The 24,076-nt window shown below is 36.4% G+C and overlaps 1 protein-coding gene across 2 annotated transcripts in view; it reads right to left on the bottom strand.

The window, feature by feature from the left end:
* Positions 1 to 24,076, bottom strand: part of LOC133530545 (zinc finger protein rotund-like) — a 256,082-nt gene that overhangs the window by 220,614 nt on the left and 11,392 nt on the right. For both annotated transcript variants that reach the window (XM_061868494.1, XM_061868495.1), the window contains exon 2: positions 18,127 to 18,753. In XM_061868494.1, the coding sequence (XP_061724478.1) occupies positions 18,127 to 18,291 (165 nt within the window). In that variant the 5' untranslated portion in view covers positions 18,292 to 18,753. The remainder of the gene's footprint in view (positions 1 to 18,126; positions 18,754 to 24,076) is intronic.

Genomic DNA, 24,076 nt, shown 5'->3' with positions numbered 1-24,076 from the left:
AAAGAAAGAAGATTATTTCCTAGGCTTAATTAAGATTTAATTTAATTTAATTTTAATTTTATTTATTTAGGATTACCAACAGATATTACATCTTACATGCTCTTAAATCTATATGACAATCAGGACTGATGCTTATCTAATTATAGGTAACCACATCTTATATAAGTGTCTTCTACCAGTGAACATGCAGTAATCTTACGGTTAAATTAATTAGTACCAGTACATTACATTAACTAATGCTATTCGTACAACTAGGATGATATTTATATATGTTTTTGAAGTAAGACTGTTTACTAAAGTTGTAGATTGTTATCAAATGAAATAAGTCATTAAATATGTCATCATACTTTAGAAAATAGTAATTAAAAATAAAAGGAAAAAGTTTATTTTGTTATTCTTAACGTACGTACGTATATTTATTTTTCTAACTTTACCAACTTTAGATTTAAAATTGTACTCTTATTATACCAAACATCTATGCAACATTTATTTCTTACAACCACTTCCACCGGTGCACAGCGCCATCTATCGAAAGGTGGTTGCAACCGTTTTTTAGCAGGCGTTTTTAAGGCTTGGACTGGAGTAAAAAACTGGGAGAGGGCGCTAGACTAGGAGGGTTGATGCAGCTAGGGTGGGGGCGCTGAAAGTTAGCTTACAACTTGTGATACAAATTTGAGGAAATATAGTGTTTGTTGTAGTGTGTAAAAAAAAGATTGTATTATAGAATGTCGTATGTCACTTTAAGACTATGTTAACGGCACCAATCATGGGACATTTAAAAGAAAATTTGGAGTACTTCTGATATTTCATCGACATTTGTAAAATTTCTACCGCTTTATGCTTTAAAAGTTGAATGTGCAATTCGTCCTTTATGTTTTCTATGTATTTAATGAAAGCTATTGCGATCGGTTTCAATATTATTAACCAATTAAAATTATGGATTTTTGCTCCAGTCATGGGATGTATTGCGCAATTAATTTACAAACTAACAAATATCAAAGAAAAATTAAACTTAAGCAGCTCTTTGGCTCTTGTTTATGGTAAAATGTTGCCAGTGATTAAAAACTGATGGTAAATACTTGTTTTACAGGATTTGTCTATACCATTCCATTACTGGTGCCGGTTCCATTATAGGGGTGTTTACTATAATAAATAATATTAAGATTTTTCTCAAGAAAATTGGAATAATCTTTGTTGAAAATAGTAGAGACAATTTTCAACGTATCTCAATCATTCTTCGAATCGGGCCGTTTATCTGTGTCTAGATATTTCGTTTAGATTTGGTGTTACATTTTTGTGCATGAAACAGTATATTCATGTTTTAATAAAGTTTTTTGAATTTATTTATTTAAACTTTATTGCCCAAATGTATAAAAAAAGAGTACAAATGGCGGGCTTAACGCCTTGAGGCATTAAGTCCGCCATAAATTATAAATGTTTCTTGAAAAGCCCAGCTGAATTCGTAAAATCTCGTGTATAAACTTATACTTAGTTTCAAAACACAGCTGAAATATTTAATCATTCGCAAGAATCCGTAAATACATAGTTTAGTTTTCAGGATGGTTCACGAGAGTATTTTCCATTCTGACTTAAAATTTCAAATCGTTAGTTTTTGTCGTATTTTTTTTGTCTGACATCGAACAATCAATCAATCGTTTTTCAATCAATTTACCAGAATAGAGCAATCATAGATCAATTATGTACACAGAAGTCACAAAAAGTCATCATTCCGAAGTAATTATAAACGGTAGGTCTTTGACTCAGGCATCCTTATGATAATAATACCCTGAATATTTATTTGACAGTGGATGAAAACTGGTTAAAAACCCTATCCATAAATTATTTGGGTAAGTATATATGCATGCTATAAAAAGTATGTTATATTTAAGTATCTTTTAACTGGTAACAACGATACAGACTTTGCCTAGTGTGGAGATCGTTGTTAATATTAGTAGTTTAAGATTTTAAACCTTTACTGTAAAATAATATCCTGTGGTTGCAACGTAAAATGGAAATAATAGTTATTTGTTTAACAAGGGTGCAAAGTTGTTGTTTAACCGTTCGTGCTAATATTGATACCCGAGCAAGCGAAAGATTCCAAAATTGAACCATGAGCGTTGCGAGGGTTTCAAGGCACGAGGGTTAAACAAACTTTGCCTAAGAGTGAAACACAAAATTTTTCACCACACCAACAAGAGGAAACTTCTAACTGTGAAATACCAAAAAATTCAAATGAAATCAAATCCAAATGAACGTCATAAAAAAATAATCATTCAAAATCATCATTTAAAAGTCAATTCTACTAGCTAACATAAGGAAACAACTCAAAATTTGCATCTGATTACTTTGCCCCACATGTGGATAAAATGCAACTTTCTCATTCGTTCAAGAGGGCCTTTACCAGTTGGTGTGGTGAAAATACTTTTATTTTTGTATTTATTTATAATGGACACAGCGCCATTCTCCAAATTGCCTGATATGGCACAGGGACTATACAAGATGTCCCCGTCTAAGGACGGACTGCCACGTCGAATTATCTATAAAAGTTGTGCCACATATTGACAGCTCAGTTTGTATACATCTTCATACATTGAAGAGGCTCGTGACGGCATCTCGTCTATAGCCGTAACGTCCTCAGTCGTCTCGTGCCGCAGCATGCGTCATGGCTTTATACTGGTGATGCATTAACGTCGGTAAGTCACTCTGAAGATTTTGCTGCGACACTAGATGTGCCTAAACTGCACAAGATACTTGTCTTCATTATACTCCTATGAAAACTCGCCATCTGTGGACGGGATAGCGGTTTTGTCAAAGTAGAAATCATCGGCTACAGACGTGGTGCCATATTATGAGACTCTCCATTTAAGCGTTTCTTTAATAAAATGCCACTTTCATACATTTTTAATTTTTGAAGTGAAAATTTCTCTAGCAGCCCTGTGCACTTTTTGGGATGGGGAAAAAATGTTATACTCGCGACAGGTGTCACGTGACCGACAGATTCGACAGATTGAAAATTCGTAAGACGGAAACGTGACGTAGTCGTTGAAATTATGGATCTATATATATGGATGGAAGTTGATTTTTCTGAGAAATAAACTTTTATAATGTTAAATAATTGTAATAGTAAATAGTAGTAGAAGTGTTACATTTTTAATGTAATGTAAATTGTCATGTTTGTGTACGATAGCGCAAATGAATATTGTATTTTACCACATAAACGATAGTACTTTTATACTGACAATTAAAGCAATTCGTGCAAAATTATTCCCTAATCATTCCAAATAATCAAAGATGCACAACGTGAATATTCAAGTTTTCACTTCTGCCGGCACTCCCGGAGTGCAACCCGTTGTTTTTATTTCATAAATTTTGAGTTTTTTCTGCTCAGAATCACGAGCTTTTTCGATCCCAATGGGATAAAAAAATCCCAGGGTTTTCCGATTGTGTTACCATTTCCCCATATACCTACTTTGTATGGCGTCATAATTTACGTCTCTTGACGGACTGTCCGTGGACGTGTTAAGATGATACTGGACCGCTTCTCCAGAGAATAGAATAGAATAGATTTTATTTGTATTGATTGTACATTTTTTTTAATACCACGACGGATGCAAACAAGCATACGGCCTGCCTGATGGTAAGCAGTTACCGCAGCCTATGGACGCCTGCAACTCCAGAGGTGTTACATGTGCGTTGCCGACCCTTTAAAAACCTGTACACTCCTTTTTTGAAGAACCCCATACTGTAGACCCAAACATTTGTATTGTTGTCATCATATTACCTAAAACTACTTTTTATTTTCATATTTCATATTTATTTATTTATAATATCATTCATATTACATGTCAATTTATTATTAGGTACAGTATTATATTATAGTTATTTATCCACGTAGTACGTGATTTATTCAACATATGATATACTATGTATAGGTAGTATATTATATCTTTACATTTAAAAATTCATTATAACTATAAAATGTGTGTTTGAGAAGCCATGCTTTTAATTTAGTTTTAAAACATTGCAAGGATGGGGCGGATTTATATGTAACAGTGAGCAAAACAATAATAAATTTCTATGCAAATCTATACGTGTCTATGTAAGTTAATCGGATTACATATATATATATAAAGTATACTGAACACAAATTAAATTAAACATCGTTTCATTAAATTGAATTATGTATAGAGATTTAAATGTCATATAAACGATTACAAATAGATAGCTTTATGGTTTATATTTTATAATTTAATTTAATGGTTTCGACATATTCATTCATCCAGGAATTCTTTTACTGAGTAATATGCTTTTGTGGTGCAAAACGTTTTGAGCTCACGTGTGAAGCGTCGTTCAGTACTCAATTCTTTTATCATATAAACGTAGTCAACATTTTCTTCTTTGGACATTGACATTATGGCCGGTATTTTTATTTGATAGACAATAGACATCAGACAGTCATTATCCGAGCCTTTTTTAAGTAAATACCAATAAATCCAGCATCTTATTAACCTAAACCCTTGGATTGAGCCACACGACAGTGATTCATCGTTTCTCTGTTACGCCCACGCTACGTTACGGTACCTACCCAAAAATAGGTCAGTAAGGTTTTCTTTTATCCGAATACAATACAGATCAGCAGTATTATGGATGTCGGCGGCCGATCGTAAAGTTCCTGTGTAATGTTCTGACGGTAGTCACATAAAACCCATATTTTTTTTATACTACGTCGGTGGCAAACAAGCATACGGCCCGCCTGATGGTAAGCAGTATCCGTAGCCTATGTACGCCTGCAACTGCGCGTTGCCGACCCCCGCCCACCCCTCGTTGAGCTCTGGCAACCTTACTCACCGGCAGGAACACAACACTATGAGTAGGGTAGGGCTATTTGGCTGCGATTTTCTGTAAGGTGGAGGTACTTCCCCAGTTGGGCTCTGCTCTAGATCTGGAATGACATCCGCTGTGCTATGCCCTACCACACAAAGCGAGATGACATTCACAATGCCCATAATACCTCTCTTGTGGACGTAGTTTAAGGACAGGTTAGATTAGTAGTTAGGTAGGATAGATTCGTTAGGTTGCTTCAAACTGTCCAGAAATAGGACCTGGTAGGTGCTACGCGGGGACATCAACTCAGGGGACGAGAAAATGATTTTCTTGATTCACGATATGCATAGGAATTCCATGATCTGCCTGATTTTACGATCAGGCGCCGTGACACTTGGAACAGACACTGTGGACTGAAATGTCGCCCGTGTTATTTCTGGACCGATAAGTCCTTCAAACTTTGAAGAAAAGAGCGTATTCCGGTCTTTAAACCGACAACACACTTGCAACCCCACTGGTGTTACAAATGTCCAGAGGTAACGGTAATTCCTTACCATCAGGTGACCCGTCTGCTCGTTTACCGCCTATTTGATGACCGGTCTGGTTTAGTCGGTAGTGACCCTGCCTATGAAGCCGATGGGCCTGCGTTCGAATCCCGGTTAGGTTAGGTTATTTATTTCTGTATGGGTGTTTTCTATGTATTTAAGTATTTGTAGGTAAATTATATATATCGTTATCTGAGTACCCACAACACTAGCCTTCTTGAGCTTACTGTGGGGGCTTAGTTGTGTAAAAGTGTCCTATTGAATATGAAAATCGTTTATTCGTTACAATCAATATTTTTTATTTATATATCATAAAAAAACGATAGTGGAGACATATCTCTATATGTAATACTAGGGGGCGGTAGGTGACAATTTAATAGTACATTACGATACAAGTGCGAAAAATTGGAAATTCGAAACGAGTGGCGATAAATTAAAACACGACCGAGGAGTGTTTTAAATCGACACGAGTTGCTAATTACCTATTCGCACATGTATCGTACAACGTTTTACAGTACATATGGCCCTTTAAATGTTCGACACAGTAACGTAATATGCTAATTTTCGCACTAGTACTATAATGTAGCACCATATGTACTGTAAAATAAAATACAACATGCACCATATGTACTGTAAATTAAACTATTTTTTTGTAATTTGGTAATTTTTGTACTATTGAAATCACAAGTTCTGTCGATCCTAATGGGAGACATTTTTCACGAGATAGAGTCCCAAAATTACTTGACTATTTTCATTCCTTCCATCCTGTTACCCGTCATCTAAAGCCTATGAAAAATGGTAACAAAACGGCACACTCGCTTGGTCAATCAAAAATAAGAAATTCAAGTCAAAAAATAGGTATATAAAAAGTAATATCTGCTTACACGTCCAGGGATCGAACCCGGATCGTCGCTGTTAACATCTGTTTCTCGGCTCCTCACACGTTGGCCCAGCGTAGGCCAGTCCAAGGGACGCATTTATGCGTTAGAGGGAGCAAGTGATATTGCTATCTCATTCCACCGCATAGCTGCATCCCCTAGACTGTAGAGGAGCCCTCTAAGCGGCTGTTTGCCAACTGCGCCGATATAGGTAAGTCGGTGAAATTTTGTTACTCATTCTCCAGAAATAATTTAAGCAAAAGAAAGACGAAGCGTGACGGAAAAATCTTACATTTTTTTCGCCTAGCCTCTATTCCGCCAACCGTTTAAAAACTCAAGTGTACACCAAGCGCAAATGTGCATACGCACTTTATAAATGAATTCCATTCTTGTGGATATGCTTACTAAACTTTCGCAGCTATGTGTACAGCTTTAAATAATAAGGCCTACGCATTTGTAACGCCAAACGGCCCAAAATGTTTCCAAAGTCAACCGGATTTAGAAAACTGCGTTTTTCCCGCCGTCAAAAAATTTGCCATTTTCCCAAAACATTCGGTTTAGATTTGAGACATTCGCGACGTCTAACGATGCGTCAGCGGTGACGCGCCGTGACGTCATTAATCAGGATCGCCACACACGGGGGCCGCTGCTTACTGCCAGCATGGAGTAGCGGGCTTTTCTTTTGCCTAGTACAGGCAGCGACGGAATGTGTTTGACGACGGCCGATCGTAAGATCAGACAGATCGTGAAATTCCTATGGCCGACGACATCAATATTAGCGCGAGAGGTTTAACAACAACTTTGCCCAATTGTAAAATTATTGGCTGTGAGCTGTAGTGTAGTGAAGTGTAGACTTCGCGTTAAGATTCATAAGCTTAAAAAAAGTAAAAAAAAAACGAGTTGCACTCCGAGAGTGCCGGCAGAAGTGAAAACTTGAATAATAATATAACATTGTGCAATTTTGATATTTTAGAATGGTTAGGGAATAATTTTGCACGAATTGCTTTAATTATCAATATAAAAGTTCGCCTTTTGTACATTAAGTTTGTCTTTTGTGCAATAAAGTTTTAAATAAATAAATAAAAGTACTATAATTTATGTGGAATAACTTAATTAGATACCGAGAAAACAAATTAAATTGATTTTCCGGGATGAGAACTTAAATTGCGTAGCTTAAAGCAATGGTTTTTACAAGCGTTTATTTAAATTGCCCTGTTAGTATGTATAGGACAAATCTTGCAAGTTAAATTTGACCCATTTCCCGGTTTCCGATGAAGCTGAAAATTAGCACACATTATGTAAGTCGGGTGACAATGCAATATTATGGTACCATCAAGCTGATCTGATGATGGAGACAGGAGGTAGCAATAGGAACTCTGTGATAAAACATCGCAACCTAATTGTGTTTGGGGTTTTTAGAATTGTCTCGATAAGTATAGTTGCCTGTGGAAAAAAAGTACAGTCAGCGATAAAAGCTTGTACCAAAAATGAAATTTTTGCCAAAAACTTATTATTGTTAATCTATCAGCTTTAACTTCCGTTCAATATTATTTCAAGGTCTCTAAAATAGTAAAACATCTCATTTCTAAAATCAAGCCTAAAGTGAGAACTTAAAAAAAATCTATTATATGAATATTTGTAAAATCGTGGAAATGTTTATGATGGTATGTTTGTATCCCCCATTTCCTATACTGAACTAATAATCATTAATAGTCATTCTTTATTCATCCTTTGTCTTTTTATATTCGATTGTCACACAACAATTAATAATTATCTATTTTCTCTTACACGACACGTGTCATCACTTCTGTTTGCACAACAGACAATCTTTTTTTTATTATTGACCGAAGCGTTAGCAAAGTTCTCTGTTTTGACTCAGGCAAACTCCTTTCATATGTTCTCCTCTACAGGTCGTAATTCTCAACCGATTATCGTGAAATTTCTTGAGCAGGTTCAGTAGTTACATAGAAATTTTCTGCAGTTTCGTTTTTTATTAAATGTTCAAAATAGTGGAAATTGGCACAAATAACTTAGGGTCTATGTCACTTAAGACCATTGTGAGTACGCTGTGATAATGACTCAACCATTGACATATATATCTCAACATATATATATCAAGATTCAAGGACGAGCCTTACGGGCACTAAGATGGCGCTAGTTCAATGGTGTCACTCACGAATTCGAGCCAATCGTGCAGACTGACGCAACTAGTTGGGATCAATCGCGCGCGTGATGCGAACGCACCAACCGATTGGCGTTAGACTGCACGATTGGTTGGAATTCGTGTGCGTGACACCGCTGGACTAGCCCTATTCTTATTGCCCGTAAGGTCCATCCTTTGATATATATGCCAATGGACTCAACGAAGTATTTTTACTTTTTACATTTTTTAAGCTTATGAATCTTATTGCGAGGTCTACAGTATGTATATGATGGTCGTTCTTGTCTACGTGACAGCGTGATAAAACGGTATCCATCACTTTCTATCCCGCGGTGTTAACAAGTGACAGCTATAAGCGAATCAATGCAAAATGCGAAGCAGCATCTATGATCTAGCGACAGCGTCACAGCGCCGCTCGTGGCTATATAAACCGTACTAATATCTTGAACTCTTACTTATATCTTCAATTACCGCTGTATAGGTAATAGATATATGAATAAAAACAAGGTGACGGAATTAACGAACATTTGTACATCGTTCCAAACTTTAAAAACACGATTACTAAAACTGTTAGTAGAGTGTCTATTATGTTATTTCCGTGTACCCTTAAAGAAATAGGCTATTAAAAAAAAAGAAATGTTACATACCCGGTTTTTAGCGTCCCTAACTAAGCACATCAAGATAAACGTTGGGAATGATTTGACAGATCACCGCGCGGGCGGAACATGGCCGCCCCGAGAAATTGTCTTTCCTTAAAAATGGCGACAGATGATTAACGACTATTTGTTTCTGGTGGGATAATCAAGGGAAAAAGCATGGCTTTAGCCCTGGGATATTTCTTCTCTAGCCTCTAACTGACGCAAAGGCCTATAAGAAGGTCTCTCGATCCATTCTAAATTGAATCTTTGTCCTAACGTTAGTTGTTTGATCATATGACACTGAACAATACTCCTCGCTTCACTCGTTGTCGTCAACTATCGATAACTATAGACTATTTCATCACTACTTCCCTACTATAATATCACTTATAACAATTAATGTAATTCTGTCTGTATGTATGCCTGTCTGTTACATCTTTAGGCTTAAACCGCAAAACCTATTTAGTTTAGATTATATATGGTACGAAGATTAGAGACAACTATAAATTGCCTTTTTCTAAACACTGTAATTGTAATACAAATAAGTTTTGCCAAAAAATTAATTTTTAGGGTTCCGTAGCCAAATGGCAAAAAACGGAACCCTTATAGATTCGTCATGTCCGTCTGTCTGTCCGATTATGTCACAATTTTTTTCCGAAACTATAAGAATTATAGTGTTCAAACTTGGTAAGTAGATGTATTCTATGAACCGCATTAAGATTTTCACACAAAAATAGAAAAAAAAATACTTTTTTCATTAATCCCATACGTGTGGGGTATCTATGGATAGGTCCTTAAAAATGATATTGAGGTTTCTAATATAATTTTTTTCTAAACTGTATAGTTTGCGCGAGAGACACTTCCAAAATGGTAAAATGTGTGTCCCCCCCCCCCCCCCTTTAACTTCTAAAATAAGAGAATGATAAACCTAAAAAAAATATATGATGTACATTACCATGCAAACTTCCACCGAAAATTGGTTTGAACGAGATCTAGTGAGTAGTTTTTTTGTAATACATCATTGATCTAAAAAAAAATTTTTTTTTCGTCAAACCCATACGTGTGGGGTATATGGACAGGTCTTCAAAAATGATATTGAGGTTTCTAATATCATTTTTTTCTAAACTGAATAGTTTGCGCGAGAGACACTTCCAAGGTGGTAAAATGTGTGTCCCCCCCCCCCCTGTAACTTCTAAAATAACAGAATGATAAAACTAAAAAAAATATATGATGTACATTACCATGCAAACTTCCACCGAAAATTGGTTTGAACGAGATCTAGTAAGTAGTTTTTTCTAATACGTCATAAATGGTACGGAACCCTTCATGGGCGAGTCCGACTCGCTCTTGGCCGCTTTTTTGTACAAGCTTTTATCGCCGATGTAAGTACTTTACTTATCAAAGGCAACTAATACTCATCGAGATAATTCTAACAACCCAAAACAAAATTAGTTCGCGATGTTTTGTCACAGAGTGCCCATGGCCACCTCCTGTTTCCATCATCAGATCAGCTCATTGCCATCATAATATTGCATTGTCATCTGACTTAAATATGTATACAAAATTTCAGCTCAATCGGAAATCGAGAAGTGGGTTAAATTTAGCTTGCAAGAATTGACCCACACTAACATACATACATACCAACAGGGCAAGTAAAATATAAACTTGAAGCGCACAAGTTTTTTGCAGAAATCGCGAAGCGTCTGGCTGACGTAACTGGTGACCGAAGAGCTGGCGGCTTCCTCGCACAAAGTATCGGTATTGCGATACAACGAGAAATGCCGCCAGCATCCTTAGTACAATGTCTCAAGGGCCTATTTTAGATTTAGGCTAGTTATAGTAATCCTCGGTATACTTATATGCATTATGTATATTGCTATTGTAAATAAAATGCTTACACCTTTAAGTAATAGCTTATAAAAAGTAGTAGTAGTAGTAGTGAAGTAGACGAAGCAAGTAGAAGTTTTATTTCGGCTTTATTATCTTTGTATTAAAATTTTATGTAACATAAACTAGTACCAAATATAGATATTTGTTACATAAATGTTCATGTCAAATTTAATATAATTTAAGTATGTCATTTTAAAATGCGAGGCTTTTTGTTGGCGGTTTCGTATAAATAAAATAAAAAATAAAATAAATAAATATTATAGGACATTATTACACAAATTGACTAAGTCCCACAGTAAGCTCAATGAGGCTTGTGTTGAGGGTACTTAGACAACGAGAGTCCCCAGCGAGCCCAGCCCGCGTAGCCAACGTGCATATCGTTCACGCTCCGTTGCGAACGAAACGCAACTGTCACAGTCGCACTAATATGGAAGAGTGATAGAGAGAGATGACTACGCTACGCTACGGAGCGGTAACGATTGTAACGTTGGCTACGCAGCCAGTTCTCCATACAAAACGATTAGCTCGATTGCTTAGAAACTTTTTACTTCCAATAGGATAAAGTATATCTAGTCCAGTAGGGCTAAGATGGTCGGCTCTTTATCATTTGTCACCATGCCTGTCACGTTCTAACAAGTAATAATAATAACTCCACGGCCGATTCGGCCACGGCGACTGCTATCAACTCCGTTGCTGTCTCTGTTGTGCTCGCAAGTGACTGATGTAGCCGATCGTGCTACCAAAAGTTCGCGAACATTGCGGGCATGTGAGCACACCACGTACAAGTACGTAAGTACGAAAGTGACGGTCATAGTGACAGGCGATAAAAGAGGAACCATGCTGCCACCACTGTATTTAGTTTATGTAGCTTCAGATAGCATAGTATAAAAATACAGCAAATTTTAATATTTTCATACAAAATTAGTTTTTTGCTCTATTTCGTTTGTTTCATAAGGTGGAGCAATATAGACTGATTTCAGGCCTAGATATGCCTCATATCATTGTACGTGCAAAGTTTCATTACCATCCAACACGTAGTTTTAAAATAAGAACGAAACTCCGTTTGTATGGGAAGGTGAAATTCGGCCGAGCTTGCCGAGGACTCTTAAACTCTGTTTAGATAGTTTTGGGCAGCTCGGCCGCTCCCATATATCTGATATACCGTAATCTGATTTCTCCCTCCGTGACGCGAGATATAAATCGTGCAAGATGACGGACTCGGCAAAAAACTGCCGAAACGGACTTTAGCGTCCCTCGAGGGATGATTTGGTTTTGATTTCGGGAGGTCAATGTATTGATTGCCTTTGATATGTTGAGTAAAAGCATCGTGAAATGCGAAACTCGTATTTCTAGGCTTTCATAATCACCTAGAAATCCTTATAGTTTCGCCATGTACGTCTCTCTGTTCGTCCGCAGATTTGCTCCGTGATCGTTAATGCCAGAAAGCTACAGTTTGGCATGAATACATTAATCATGCATGGCGATTGCATATTATTGTTTAGTTTATTAGTTTCGTGATATACGTGTGGGATTGTAATGAAACTTTGCACATATAATGACATGAGGTATATGTTTCTGTAATTAGTTTTTATAGCTTTAGTTTCTAAACAAGCGAAATAGAAAAAAAAAAAAACAAGTTTTGTATGAAAAACTTAAATTCATTCATTTTTCTTTTTTTTTTATTCGAATAAATTTCAAATTCGCTGTATGTTTATAAATATGGTCTCTGAAGCTATACATAAACGAATCACAGGACTAGATATACTTTATCCTATTGTAAGTACAAAGTTTCAGAGCATTTTTAAAATGGACCCTTAATTAAAGTAAACTGCCACAAGTGTCTGTTTAATATTTTTACAGTACATATGGTAGCACTAGTGCGAAAATTAGCATATTACGTTACTGTGTCGAACATTTAAAGGGCCATATGTACTGTGAAACATTGTACGATACAAGTGCGAAAAATAGGAAATTCGAAATGAGTGGCGATAAATTAAAACACGACCGAAGGGAGTGTTTTAAATCGACACGAGTTGCGAAGGGAGTGTTTTAAATCGACACGAGTTGTAATGTACTATTACTTTATTTTACATCTAGATCACTTTTTACGTCGACAATCTTCTTCCAACCTACCGTCTTTTGTAGCCAACAAAGCGCTCGACATCGTACGTCCTCCCCTCGTATGGGGCAATTAATTTAAAAGACTAATGCAGTGTTTCAACCGCACGCGCGGGGAGTCAGATAATGATAGCTGAAGACGTCTTTATTTTACGAACTTTGGACGTAATTTGAAGATACAGTGTATCTGAAATATTTTTTGGCAAAAATTCATTTTTGTTACAAGCTTTTATCGCTTACTGTATTTTTGTTAGTCTGGCGACTAATACTTATCGAGCTTATTCTAAAAACCCCAAACACAATTAGGCTGCGTTGTTTTATCACAGAGTTCCCATGGCCACCTCCTGTCTCCATCATCAGATCAGCTCGATGGTACCATAATATTGCATTGTCACCTGACTTACATATGCATGCAAAATTTCAGCTCAATCGGAAACCGGGAAGTGGATCAAATTTAACTTGCAAAATTTAATTACAGACAGATAACGGAACAGGTGAAACTAAATAAAAGCTTGTAATTTTGACGACCGGTCTGGCCTCGTGGGTAGTGACCCTGCCTATGAAGCCGATGGTCCCAGGTTCAAATCCTGGTAAGGCCATTTATTCGCGTGATGAACATGGATATTTTTGTTCCTGTGTCATGGGTGTTTTCTATGTATTTAAGTATTTATAAAATATGTATGTATATATTATATATATCGTTGTCTAAGTACCCTCAATACAAGCCTTATTAAGCTTACTGTGGGACTTAGTCAATTTGTGTATTAATGTCCTATAATATTTATTTATTATTTATTTATATAAATACTTTTCAAAAACTAATACAGCGTTTCATCCGCACAGGCGGGGACTCAGTTTTTTTTAAGTGTTGACGTCTTTATTTTACCAAAGTAAAAAGTATTTAGAGACACAAATATAATAATATAGAAAAAAAACGCATATGACCGATTTGCAAAACCAAAGTGATTCTATAAGTGTTCCGTGAACAAAGTTTTGTACGGAATACTAAAAATCAAAGACTATTTTAAGCGCACGCGCGGTGATGGTATGCTTGTTGTATACATAGTTCACTATGCCGAGCCCAATTTAAACTAAAATTTTGACATCATTTTGTATCATTAGCCTTTCGATTGCGCCAATACCTGCGACGAATACAAGCGAAACGCACGCACGAATGATACAAAATGACATCGCTTGGATATTAAAATGTATGTTTGGAATCGCCTCCCTCTCACAGCACCCATTCCTTCCGCACTGCCACCCATTCATCCTCCATGAATGAGCCAACAGGTGGATCAAAAGTTAACTAGATGATTACCCACGTACCATAAACGTGCCGACCGCAGCCTCCGAGAAAGATTAAAAAATAAGATAAAAAAGTAAAAAGCCCGCGCGACGCCAAACCATAGAGAAACGGGCGATCGTGCGTGACACTTGGAGAATAAACCAAACAGGTTGTTTTTTAAACTTTTTTTTAATCTTTGTTAATGGTCAGCACGGGGACGGATGTTTGATAACCGTACCTAGATTGATAGTGAATGAATTTTACGTTGCACTTGAGATATTTTAATTTTTTGTTAAGCCGGGCGCCATTGTGTGGTACCGCTAAAGCAATCTCGGATTATGACGAATTGATTAAAATTGTTCGTGAAAAGCTGTGAGAAGTAATCGATCACTTAATTATCTGTAAATTGAAATACCTAGAAGAAACGTTTTTTAGAAATTACAAAACTAAAACTTACGTAGCAGAGTTGCGAATCAATCCAACTAATCGAAGTGTCAAATTAGTTAAGGTTAGATGGTGTAACTGAAACACTTGTAGGGAATCCTTCGTGCTGTTTATTTAGCCCCGTGCAAATTAGACAGTTTCCTTACCCCACATGACTTTAATAAATTTAAACAGTTTAACTTAAATGTATATTCGCTATAAAAAGTAACTAGATAATAACTTACAAATTACAATCTATATTGCCTAGTTATCTTAAGCCCAAAAACGGTATCAACCTCGGAATGAGAGTTAGAAAGCTGGAAAACTTGTATTTATAAACATCATTTTAGCCTCCCGTCGCCTACTGCTAAGCAAAGGCCGACTTCCTGTACACCACTTATCCCGATCCTGGGCTAGTCTCATCTCATCCAGAAGTGCCCCGCGATCTTCCGAATATCGCAACGAACTTACGGACGCCAGGCGCTTCTTTCATACGAAAGCGGCCACCAATATTACGTTTAAATTTTGGTCCACCTGCCATCACTCTGCCTGGCAATACTACGACTCCTCTGGCGCAGCAACCCAAAGTGTGTCTTGGCCTCCAACACGACTGCTCGCGACTGATCCCGTCCCTGTGCAGTTTCTCGCCAGTCTTCAACCTGGAGCTCGCGCAGATCCGTGTCAACCACATCCGCCCATCGATACCGGTTTTTCCTCAAACGGTCTTTTCAGTACCCGATCCACCGAAGATTTTGCGCCTTTGTGACACGCATGATATTTGGCTCAGCTACTATCTGTTCGACTTCGACGTTTTTGCGGATTCTCCAGCTGCCATCGGGTCGCTGCGTTGGACCGAGGATTTTGCGAAGAATCTTCCTCTCAGCCACCAGAAGCTTACTTTCTTCCTTCAAAGTTAGTGTCCAGACCAGGATGGGTCATATTACGGTCTTGTATATACTTCTGGCAAATATGTCCCGCCCAATTCCATTCGCACTACAATACTGAATCCGTCTGAGTATTTGTACTCCTATCGAAATTATTAAGAGTACACGTAAAGTTCAACAGAAATCATCGCTCGACTGCATTCAACCCGGAACCTCAATCACAATTAACAAATGTAAATCAATGGTAATCCAATCATTATCAACTGTTTTCCTGCTTCCATTGACAGCTGATAATGAATACTAGTAATAAGTATAATTGTTGCAGAAATGATCTATGATTGAACAGCGCAATGGCTACGCAACGAATTAACACTAATGAGGATAAAAACCTGTGCGCACCAGATGCGTGCACGTGCGAGTTGTAATATACAGATCTTTATGAGAGGCGGTACATTGCCTGCGTGACGTGTGCGTGCATGGGTATAACATTTTTGATCGTGCACGTGCACATCTACGAACACGGATCCGGAGTGCCCTGGTCTTAACTCTCATGAGGATGAACACGCAAAGCTTAACATAGATGGAGCTACGATTGTGTTTCTGTGTGCTTCAGTTCTAGGTTTAGAATTAAATTTATTTATGTATGTATCTTTATGTATTTAAGTAGTTTATAATTAATTTATGTGTTTTAGGTCTCTAATTCTATCAATAACAATTTCTTTAGTTTTAAATGCACCGTCTACAATCTTTTCTGCTTTGCCCTAAGGTTGACTGGTAGAGAATGCATCATGGCATTAAGTTCGCCTTTTGTACATTAAGTTTTTCTTTTGTGCAATAAAGTTTAAATAAATAAATAACCATTAAATTTAAAATTTAAAAACCACTTAAGGTTTGGAACCATTTAATGCCAAAAATCGCTTACATCATTTTGGAAAAGAGCTGATTGTCTTCAAACTGCTAGATCTATTTTATCAAACATAGCTAAGAACCACAGCAAAAGAAACTCGCTTTCACGTAAACAAACTGCATTGAAATCGATCTATGCTTTTGAGAGCTACGATGCCATAGAAAAAGAGTGGCGTTAAATGTATAACACCCCTTTTTTTGAATCAGGGGTTAAAAAATATAATAATTTCTTAACTTGAGTTAGGAACTTAACAAACACATTGACTTGAGGTTAACCGCGCTATGCTTGGCGTAGATGGCGCTGCAATTGTGTTTTCGTTTGCTTGTATGCCGAGGTTAGAATAAAATAGAATTGAATAAAAAACCATTGTAGTTTCTAGTTTACCACTTTGTCAGAATCATTGATTTATTTATCCATGACAAATTGCAACTTGCTATCACTAACGGCCACGGAACGAATCCCGGATGGACAGACAGACAGACATGGCGAAACTATAAGGGTTCCTAGTTGACTACGGAACACATTTCTTCAACCAAAACGTCACTTTTGACACTGAAAGATCGGTATCTTACCGCTGTGACTTCTTATAAGTACCACAATTCTGACGAATTCAACGACACCTCATATGTCAAAAACCGTTCAGCCGTTTGAGCTATAGAGCTCGCCAAAGAAATGGACATATTTACATGCGCTCGAAAAACTTATCATATTTCTGATACAGTCAGGTAAAAAAGTCATACCTTACCTAATAGGTGGGGCGTAATCGACCGCGGTCTTTGCAGTCGCTATTGACCCCAGCTTTAATCTTCGGCGGGCCGTGGAGATACAGTCACGCTCCGTAAATGTTGAGCTATGTAGAGATGTAGCTAAATTGGGCATGCCATAGGGTAAGTAAATAAAAACCAATTTAGCTAGGACCCTTAATGGCTCATCTATCACGGAGCGTGACCGTACTGACCTGGTAGTGCATCCCCTCATCCGTACCACGTACATGTCCCAGTCGTGACACTCACGAGTGTTAACATCTTTTTTCGACACCGTTCAAACATGCTGATATTGTTTGTTCAAGGTTCATTATTCGGTCTTTAGCTAAGTAAAGTATAAATAAAAAAAATTGAAATGAATCTCGGATGTGGTTAAAACCTGCCTTGCATGGTTTTACCACTAACTTATAGTTAATGATAAAACAAGATGCCAGACTATTTGGGACACTTTTGAAATACCTAAATTCCATATTTTAGAAATTTAGATAATTAATGTTCTCTATATCAGCGAATTTATATTTGATCCTTTGGGTGACAAAAGTAAATAATGTCTTAGGGTATTAAGAAAGATTTTTGTACAGTAACAGAATTTTAAGGTTTTTCACTTTTGAACCTTAATGCCATTACATATAATCAAAAAGTGACATACTTTAGCATTTTACTAATAAAGAATTTTTCAAGAAATAAATAAAGTTGATTTTATTTGCATATAAATTTCTTAATCAATTATGATTTGTATCTATTATATGTTTTTGCCGCTCCAAGATTAGAATATAACCTAAAATAAACCTTAAAAGAAAAAGTCTTACCTTAATAGGTGGGGCGTAATCGACCGCCATCATGCAGTCGCTATTGACCCCTGCTTCAGTCTTAATCATCGGCGGGCCATGGTGGTACATGCCCATCTGATGGTGCATTCCCCCATCCCCCCTGTACCACGTGGTGTACATGTCCCAATCGCGACACTCACTCATATATACATCTTTTATCGACACCGTTCAAACATATTGTTCAAGTTTCACTGTCTGTTCAAGGTTCATTGCTTCACTGCATTGTTTGTTCAAGGTCCATTTGCCAGTTCACGTTTGAAAATTCATTGTTCACGGTTCAAATTTCATTGTTTGTTTGAACGTTGTTCATCGTTTGTTTACTGTTCATCATAAGTTATTTAACATTTTAGGTTAGAAAAGCGGCGAAAATTTTAACGAATCAATATTTAGATTGATTATGAAGTCCGACACATATTGAAGTTGAAAAAAAAAATAAACACAGCGATATAAAAAAAAGATCTGACTCTAGTAAACTTAACACCATAGCACCAAAAACTCGCGATTAAATACGGAAACTATTTATAACAATACCTAAATTTAACATTGCACTAGTTAAGAACTTTTTTCTCGTAGGCTTGTGCGTGTGTTTGTTTGTCTTCTCGGCATCTGGAAATAAAAACACAAATTAGATGCGTAACTTTATTACTTTGCATTGTAATTATGAAAGTTTTAATATTATTTTAATACATTATTGCAAAAAACCTAGCCTAAGATTTAGGACAATAAAATGTATTAATCTATATAGTATATAAAGGCGTGTGTCCTAACTGACAGACTGATTCATTAATGTAGAGCCGTCCAAAGTACAAAAGCTAGAGATTTGATATTTGCACACTATTAAAGGTTTTTGGAAATTAATTCCCTAAGGGGGTTAAAAGGGGGATGAAAGTTTGTATAGGGATCAAGTTTCATTTTAACTTAGGAACTTGAAATTTAGTGGAGAGGTATTATATAAAAATAGAAGAAAATCGATTTCAGCGTTTTTATAACTCCATCCCTAAGTGGGTTAAAAAGGGGATGAAAGTTTGTATGGTTAAACTAGATTTAATTTAAGTTAGGAACTTAAAACTTTGTGAAAAGGTATTATATTAAAAAAAAAAAAAAAAAAAGAAAAAAAAAAATTAAATAGAAGATAAGTTATTTCATCGTCTTTGGAAATTCATCCTCTAACGGAGTTAAAAATGGGATGACAATTTGTATGGGGATCAAGTTTTAAACTAAATTAGGATCTTGAGATTTCGTAATAAGAAATTTTCATAAAATACGTGAAAAGTCATTTCAGCCTTTCTGAAAATTCATCCCCTATTACGGTAAAAAAGGGGTTGAAAGCGTTTCGGGAAATAAATCCACGCGGACGAAGTCGTGGACAACGTATATGTATGTTTTTTGAACAGTTAATGAATGAGGCATTATACTGTAAATATTTACCTAATTAATAGTTTAAGGCAATCATTTATTACCCGGCGTAATTATACATAATAGTATTTTTATATTTGATTTTTATAAGTAGGTTAATTTTGAATTATTTGTTTATTTCCTATTGTAATTTACAATATTACATATATTTAAATGTAAGAAATACTGCGGGCGAGAGTTATCTCCACAGTTTAGCTGTGCGAGGCAGAAAGTAGGTTAAAGGGCATCATACATTTTGTCCGAAACCATCCGTCCGGAAGAGAGGTATGGGCACTGTGAATGTCATCTCGCTTTGTGTGGTAGGGTACAGCCAGCGGATGTATGATCCAGATCTAGAGCAGAGCCCAACTGGGGAAGTACCTCCACCTTACAGAAAACCGCAGCCAAATAACACTAGACCCTACTCATAGTGTTGTGTTCCTGCCGGTGAGTAAGGTTGCCAGAGCTCAACGAGGGTGGGAGGGGGTTAGGGTCGGCAACGCGCATGTAACTCCTCTGGAGTTGCAGGCGTACATAGGCTACGGATACTGCTTACCATCAGGCGGGCCTTATGCTTGTTTGCCACCGTAGTAGTATAAAAAAAATCGGTGTGTTTTTTTTAATGTTTGTTACTTCATAACTCCGTCATTTCTGACCGGTACCCCTAGTGTAAATTTAATGGACATCGTAACGTGACGAACGCGTTTGCGTTAAGTCTCATTTTGTATAGGATTTTGAGTTTCCAAAACGTCCCGCTTGGCGCGCTCTTTCTAAATCCAATACAAAATGAGACTAAAGGCAAACGCGTACGTCACGTTTCGAAATCGAATTTATTTACACTAGGGGTACCGATTTAAAAAAAAAATCTTAAATCTATATATATACAGATTGGTCCCGTTTTTGTCACAACTCAGTTCTGATGGTGGGATCCATGAGGAATCGGAACATTTAGATTTTATTCTAGAAAGTTTCTCGACTATTATTTTTATACAATTTTGGTGTTTGACGATCATTTTGTGAAATCCTTATTATTAAGTTTGACATATCTATGTTTTTTTAAGAACAATAATAACTGCAACAATAAATTGCTCTTTTTAACAGACTTCAAAAAAGGAGGAGGTTCTCAATTCGACTGATTTCTTTTGTATGTATGTTACTCGATATCTCCGAGAATCGTGAACCGATTTTAATTTTTTTTTTAATCGAACGGGTATAACCCCGAGATGGTCCAGTTGGCACCAAGTCGGGGGTCTGATGATGGGATCTTGGAGAAATCGAGGGAACTCTTCAAATGTTATAGGTACATGTATGGCGTTTTCGGTAATATTTGAAGTCGGTTTTATTTTTTGTTAAAAAGTTTTATTATAATTAGATGAAGATGATATTTGTAATACTTGACAATTTAAAAGGGATATAATTAAATCGATCTGCAAAATATTCCTATTTCGATGAACATTAAATATATCTGGTCAGCCTAAATGTATACTTGGTCAGCAACTTATAAGTCCTTGTTGCTAGGCCTATTTGAATATAGAATATATTGAACATTGAATGAATACAGCTCCTTGAAAATTTAAATTCATGTTCACATATTTTTCTCCCTTTATTCGGCTCGATATATTTGATCACACATTCAAGCACACATTAAGGCAATATCAAACCTTATAAACCTTAACCACAAACATCTACATACCAACATAGACTTGCAAATGAGTCTATATATATATCCTACAGTCGGGTCAATGAACGCAGACCACGCCCCTCCACCACGCCCCGCTCCGCCCACCTGGGATGACGTCACGGATGGTAAGATCATTGAGAATTGATGATATTTTGTTCTAGTATGGAGATATGTTATAAGTTTAAATTTTTCTTTTTTCTTTTCAAATTTTTCTTTTCTTTTGTTTGTTTTTTGTTTTTGCGCGCACAAATAGCTCTGTTTTACTATGTAGAAACTACTTAATTTAATAAGCATGATGTTAAAATATTTTCATTAAGGAAACTGTAAGTCTAGTTTTAAGAAAAGTTCCTGTGCTATATATAACTATAAAAGACTGTTTGTTTCTTAAATAAATAAATAAAAAAAATAAAAAAAAAATATGTTGAAGGTTAATTGTAGTATCAATTTTATACATGTAAATAAAATGCATAAATTAATATTATGGCACAATAGGGTTGTTTCCAATTTTTTGAAACGCTTGTATTACGTTCTATATCAACTAAAAGTTGCCCTAAAATTCAACTTTTATACTGAAAACGGCTTTAAATATGTTAAATTAACAAAATACATTTTGACAGATGCTTTCGCGTCCAAAACGCTCTTTGAAAATTGTGTGACGTCACAGTTTACGGTTTGACACATAACTACATACACACGTAGAAGATACGAACTGTCAACTGACATTTGTCATTTGTTGTTTATCGCCTAACTGTCAACAGTGTCAATCCGAGAGTTGTGACGTCATCAGAATCTTCAAAGACATTTCGAGTTTGGTCACGTGACGTGTGCCAAAAGATATTTTAAATTCAATATTTACAAAAATATGGTCATTACAGGTCCCCTAAAAGTAGTTTAACATGTTCTTATAATTCAAAAGAATTTATTGGGATACAATCCTGCCCTAAGATTTGTAGATGGAAACAACCCTATTGACCTAGCTCCATATTAAGCTCAATAAGGCTTGCATTGTGGGTACAAAACGACATGCAATAGCGGGAAATGAATCTATCATATTTTTAGATATATTTGCATTTTTTATAACTTCTCAAAAACGGCTCTAGCGATTTCTATGAAATTTACAATATAGAGCTTAGGCGTATGAAAACGACAATTTGATCAATCTAGAGTTCGTTATTAATTAAAATAATTAGTTTGCCCGAGTTTTCGCGGTAGATATTAAATTGTAGATTACCTAATGATGCGATTAAATTTTAAAATCAGAGGCTAACGCGGGCAAATTTCGATCGATTTTATTGGTATAACGGAATATAAATAAATTAAACATAATAAAAACACTTAAATTAAAAACTTTTGACGACCGGTCTGGCCTAGTGGGTAGTGACCCTGCCTATGAAGCCGATGGTCCCGGGTTCAAATCCTGGTAAGGGCATTTATTCGTGTGATGAGCATGGATATTTGTTCCTGAGTCATGGGTGTTTTCTATGTATTTATAAATATTTATATATTATATATATCGTTGTCTAAGTACCCTCAACACAAGCCTTATTGAGCTTACTGTGGGACTTAGTCAATTTGTGTAATAATGTCCTATAATATTTATTATTTATAATATTTAAAACTTATTAATAATAATTCACAATTTTATAACATACATTAATTGGTGTGCGCGAAGTCCCCAATCCACCCTCACGTTGCCACGCGCAGTGGGACGTAAGAAAGAATACATATACAGTATGTATTTTTGATATAACTCTGATAGATTTTTTTTTAGTTTAGTCTTCATTACCAGAGCATTATCCCACCGTAAGCTCAATAAGGTTTGTGTTGTGGGTACTTAGACAACGATATATATAATATATAAATACTTAAATAGATTAGAAAACACCCATGACTCAGAAACAAATATCCGTGCTCATCACACGAATAAATGCCCTTACCAGGATTTGAACTCGGGACCATAGTCTTCATAGGCAGGGTCACTACCCACTAGGCCAGACCGGACTTCCCTCAATGAAATGCTATGCTAAACTATGCCGATGGTCACCTTGACATTCGCACGCATGATTCAACAAGCCATAGTAAAGAAAAACGCGTCTGCGCAGTTTTGCATATGCAAGCGACTGCAATTATAAATGCAATTGTTTCTACCCGTAAGTAATGAGTATGTTCGCGGTTGAAAAGCTTAGGCGAATAATCCGCATTAATAAGCAAAAAAAACCGGCCAAGAACATATTGAGCTATGCTTAATGTAGGGTTCCGTAGTTACCTGACCATCAAAATGTACGTTTTGGAAAAACTCAAAAACGACTGAATCGATTTAGTCCAAGATCCCAGAGCCGCCAGACCTCACTTCTTACCTCATGAATATAGCCTTTACACATAAGATGCCATAATTTGTTTGTTTTTGTTTACCAACATGCAATAGTTTGTGCCAATAGAAAATAGATATTCATATCATAATTAGAATAAGTAAACTGAACTGGACTGTGTATCTCGGTGAGGACTGTCGTGGAGGAAAATGCATGTTTTATGTGTAAGTTAGTTTTAATAGAACCTTATGTACATTTTACTCTGTTTGTTCTCCTAATAAATAAAATAAAATGAAAAATAAAATAAAATAAAATGAATAAGGGCACCTCTACACGATGGCCCAGCGTAGGCCAGTCTAATAAGGGACGCAGCTATGTGGTGGAATTAGATAGCAATATCACTTACTCCTTCTAACGCATAAAAGCGTCCCTTGGACTGGCCTGCGCTGGCCCATCGTGTAGAGGAGCCATAAAATGTATGGGATAATATAGTGTTAGTATTTACTTTTAATGTCTGCATACTTGCTATACTGGCCCGACGGCC

Source organism: Cydia pomonella, chromosome 23 (genome assembly GCF_033807575.1).
Source record: "Cydia pomonella isolate Wapato2018A chromosome 23, ilCydPomo1, whole genome shotgun sequence".
Classification (NCBI taxonomy): domain Eukaryota; kingdom Metazoa; phylum Arthropoda; class Insecta; order Lepidoptera; family Tortricidae; genus Cydia; species Cydia pomonella.
This window is presented reverse-complemented; position numbering and strand designations above follow the sequence as displayed.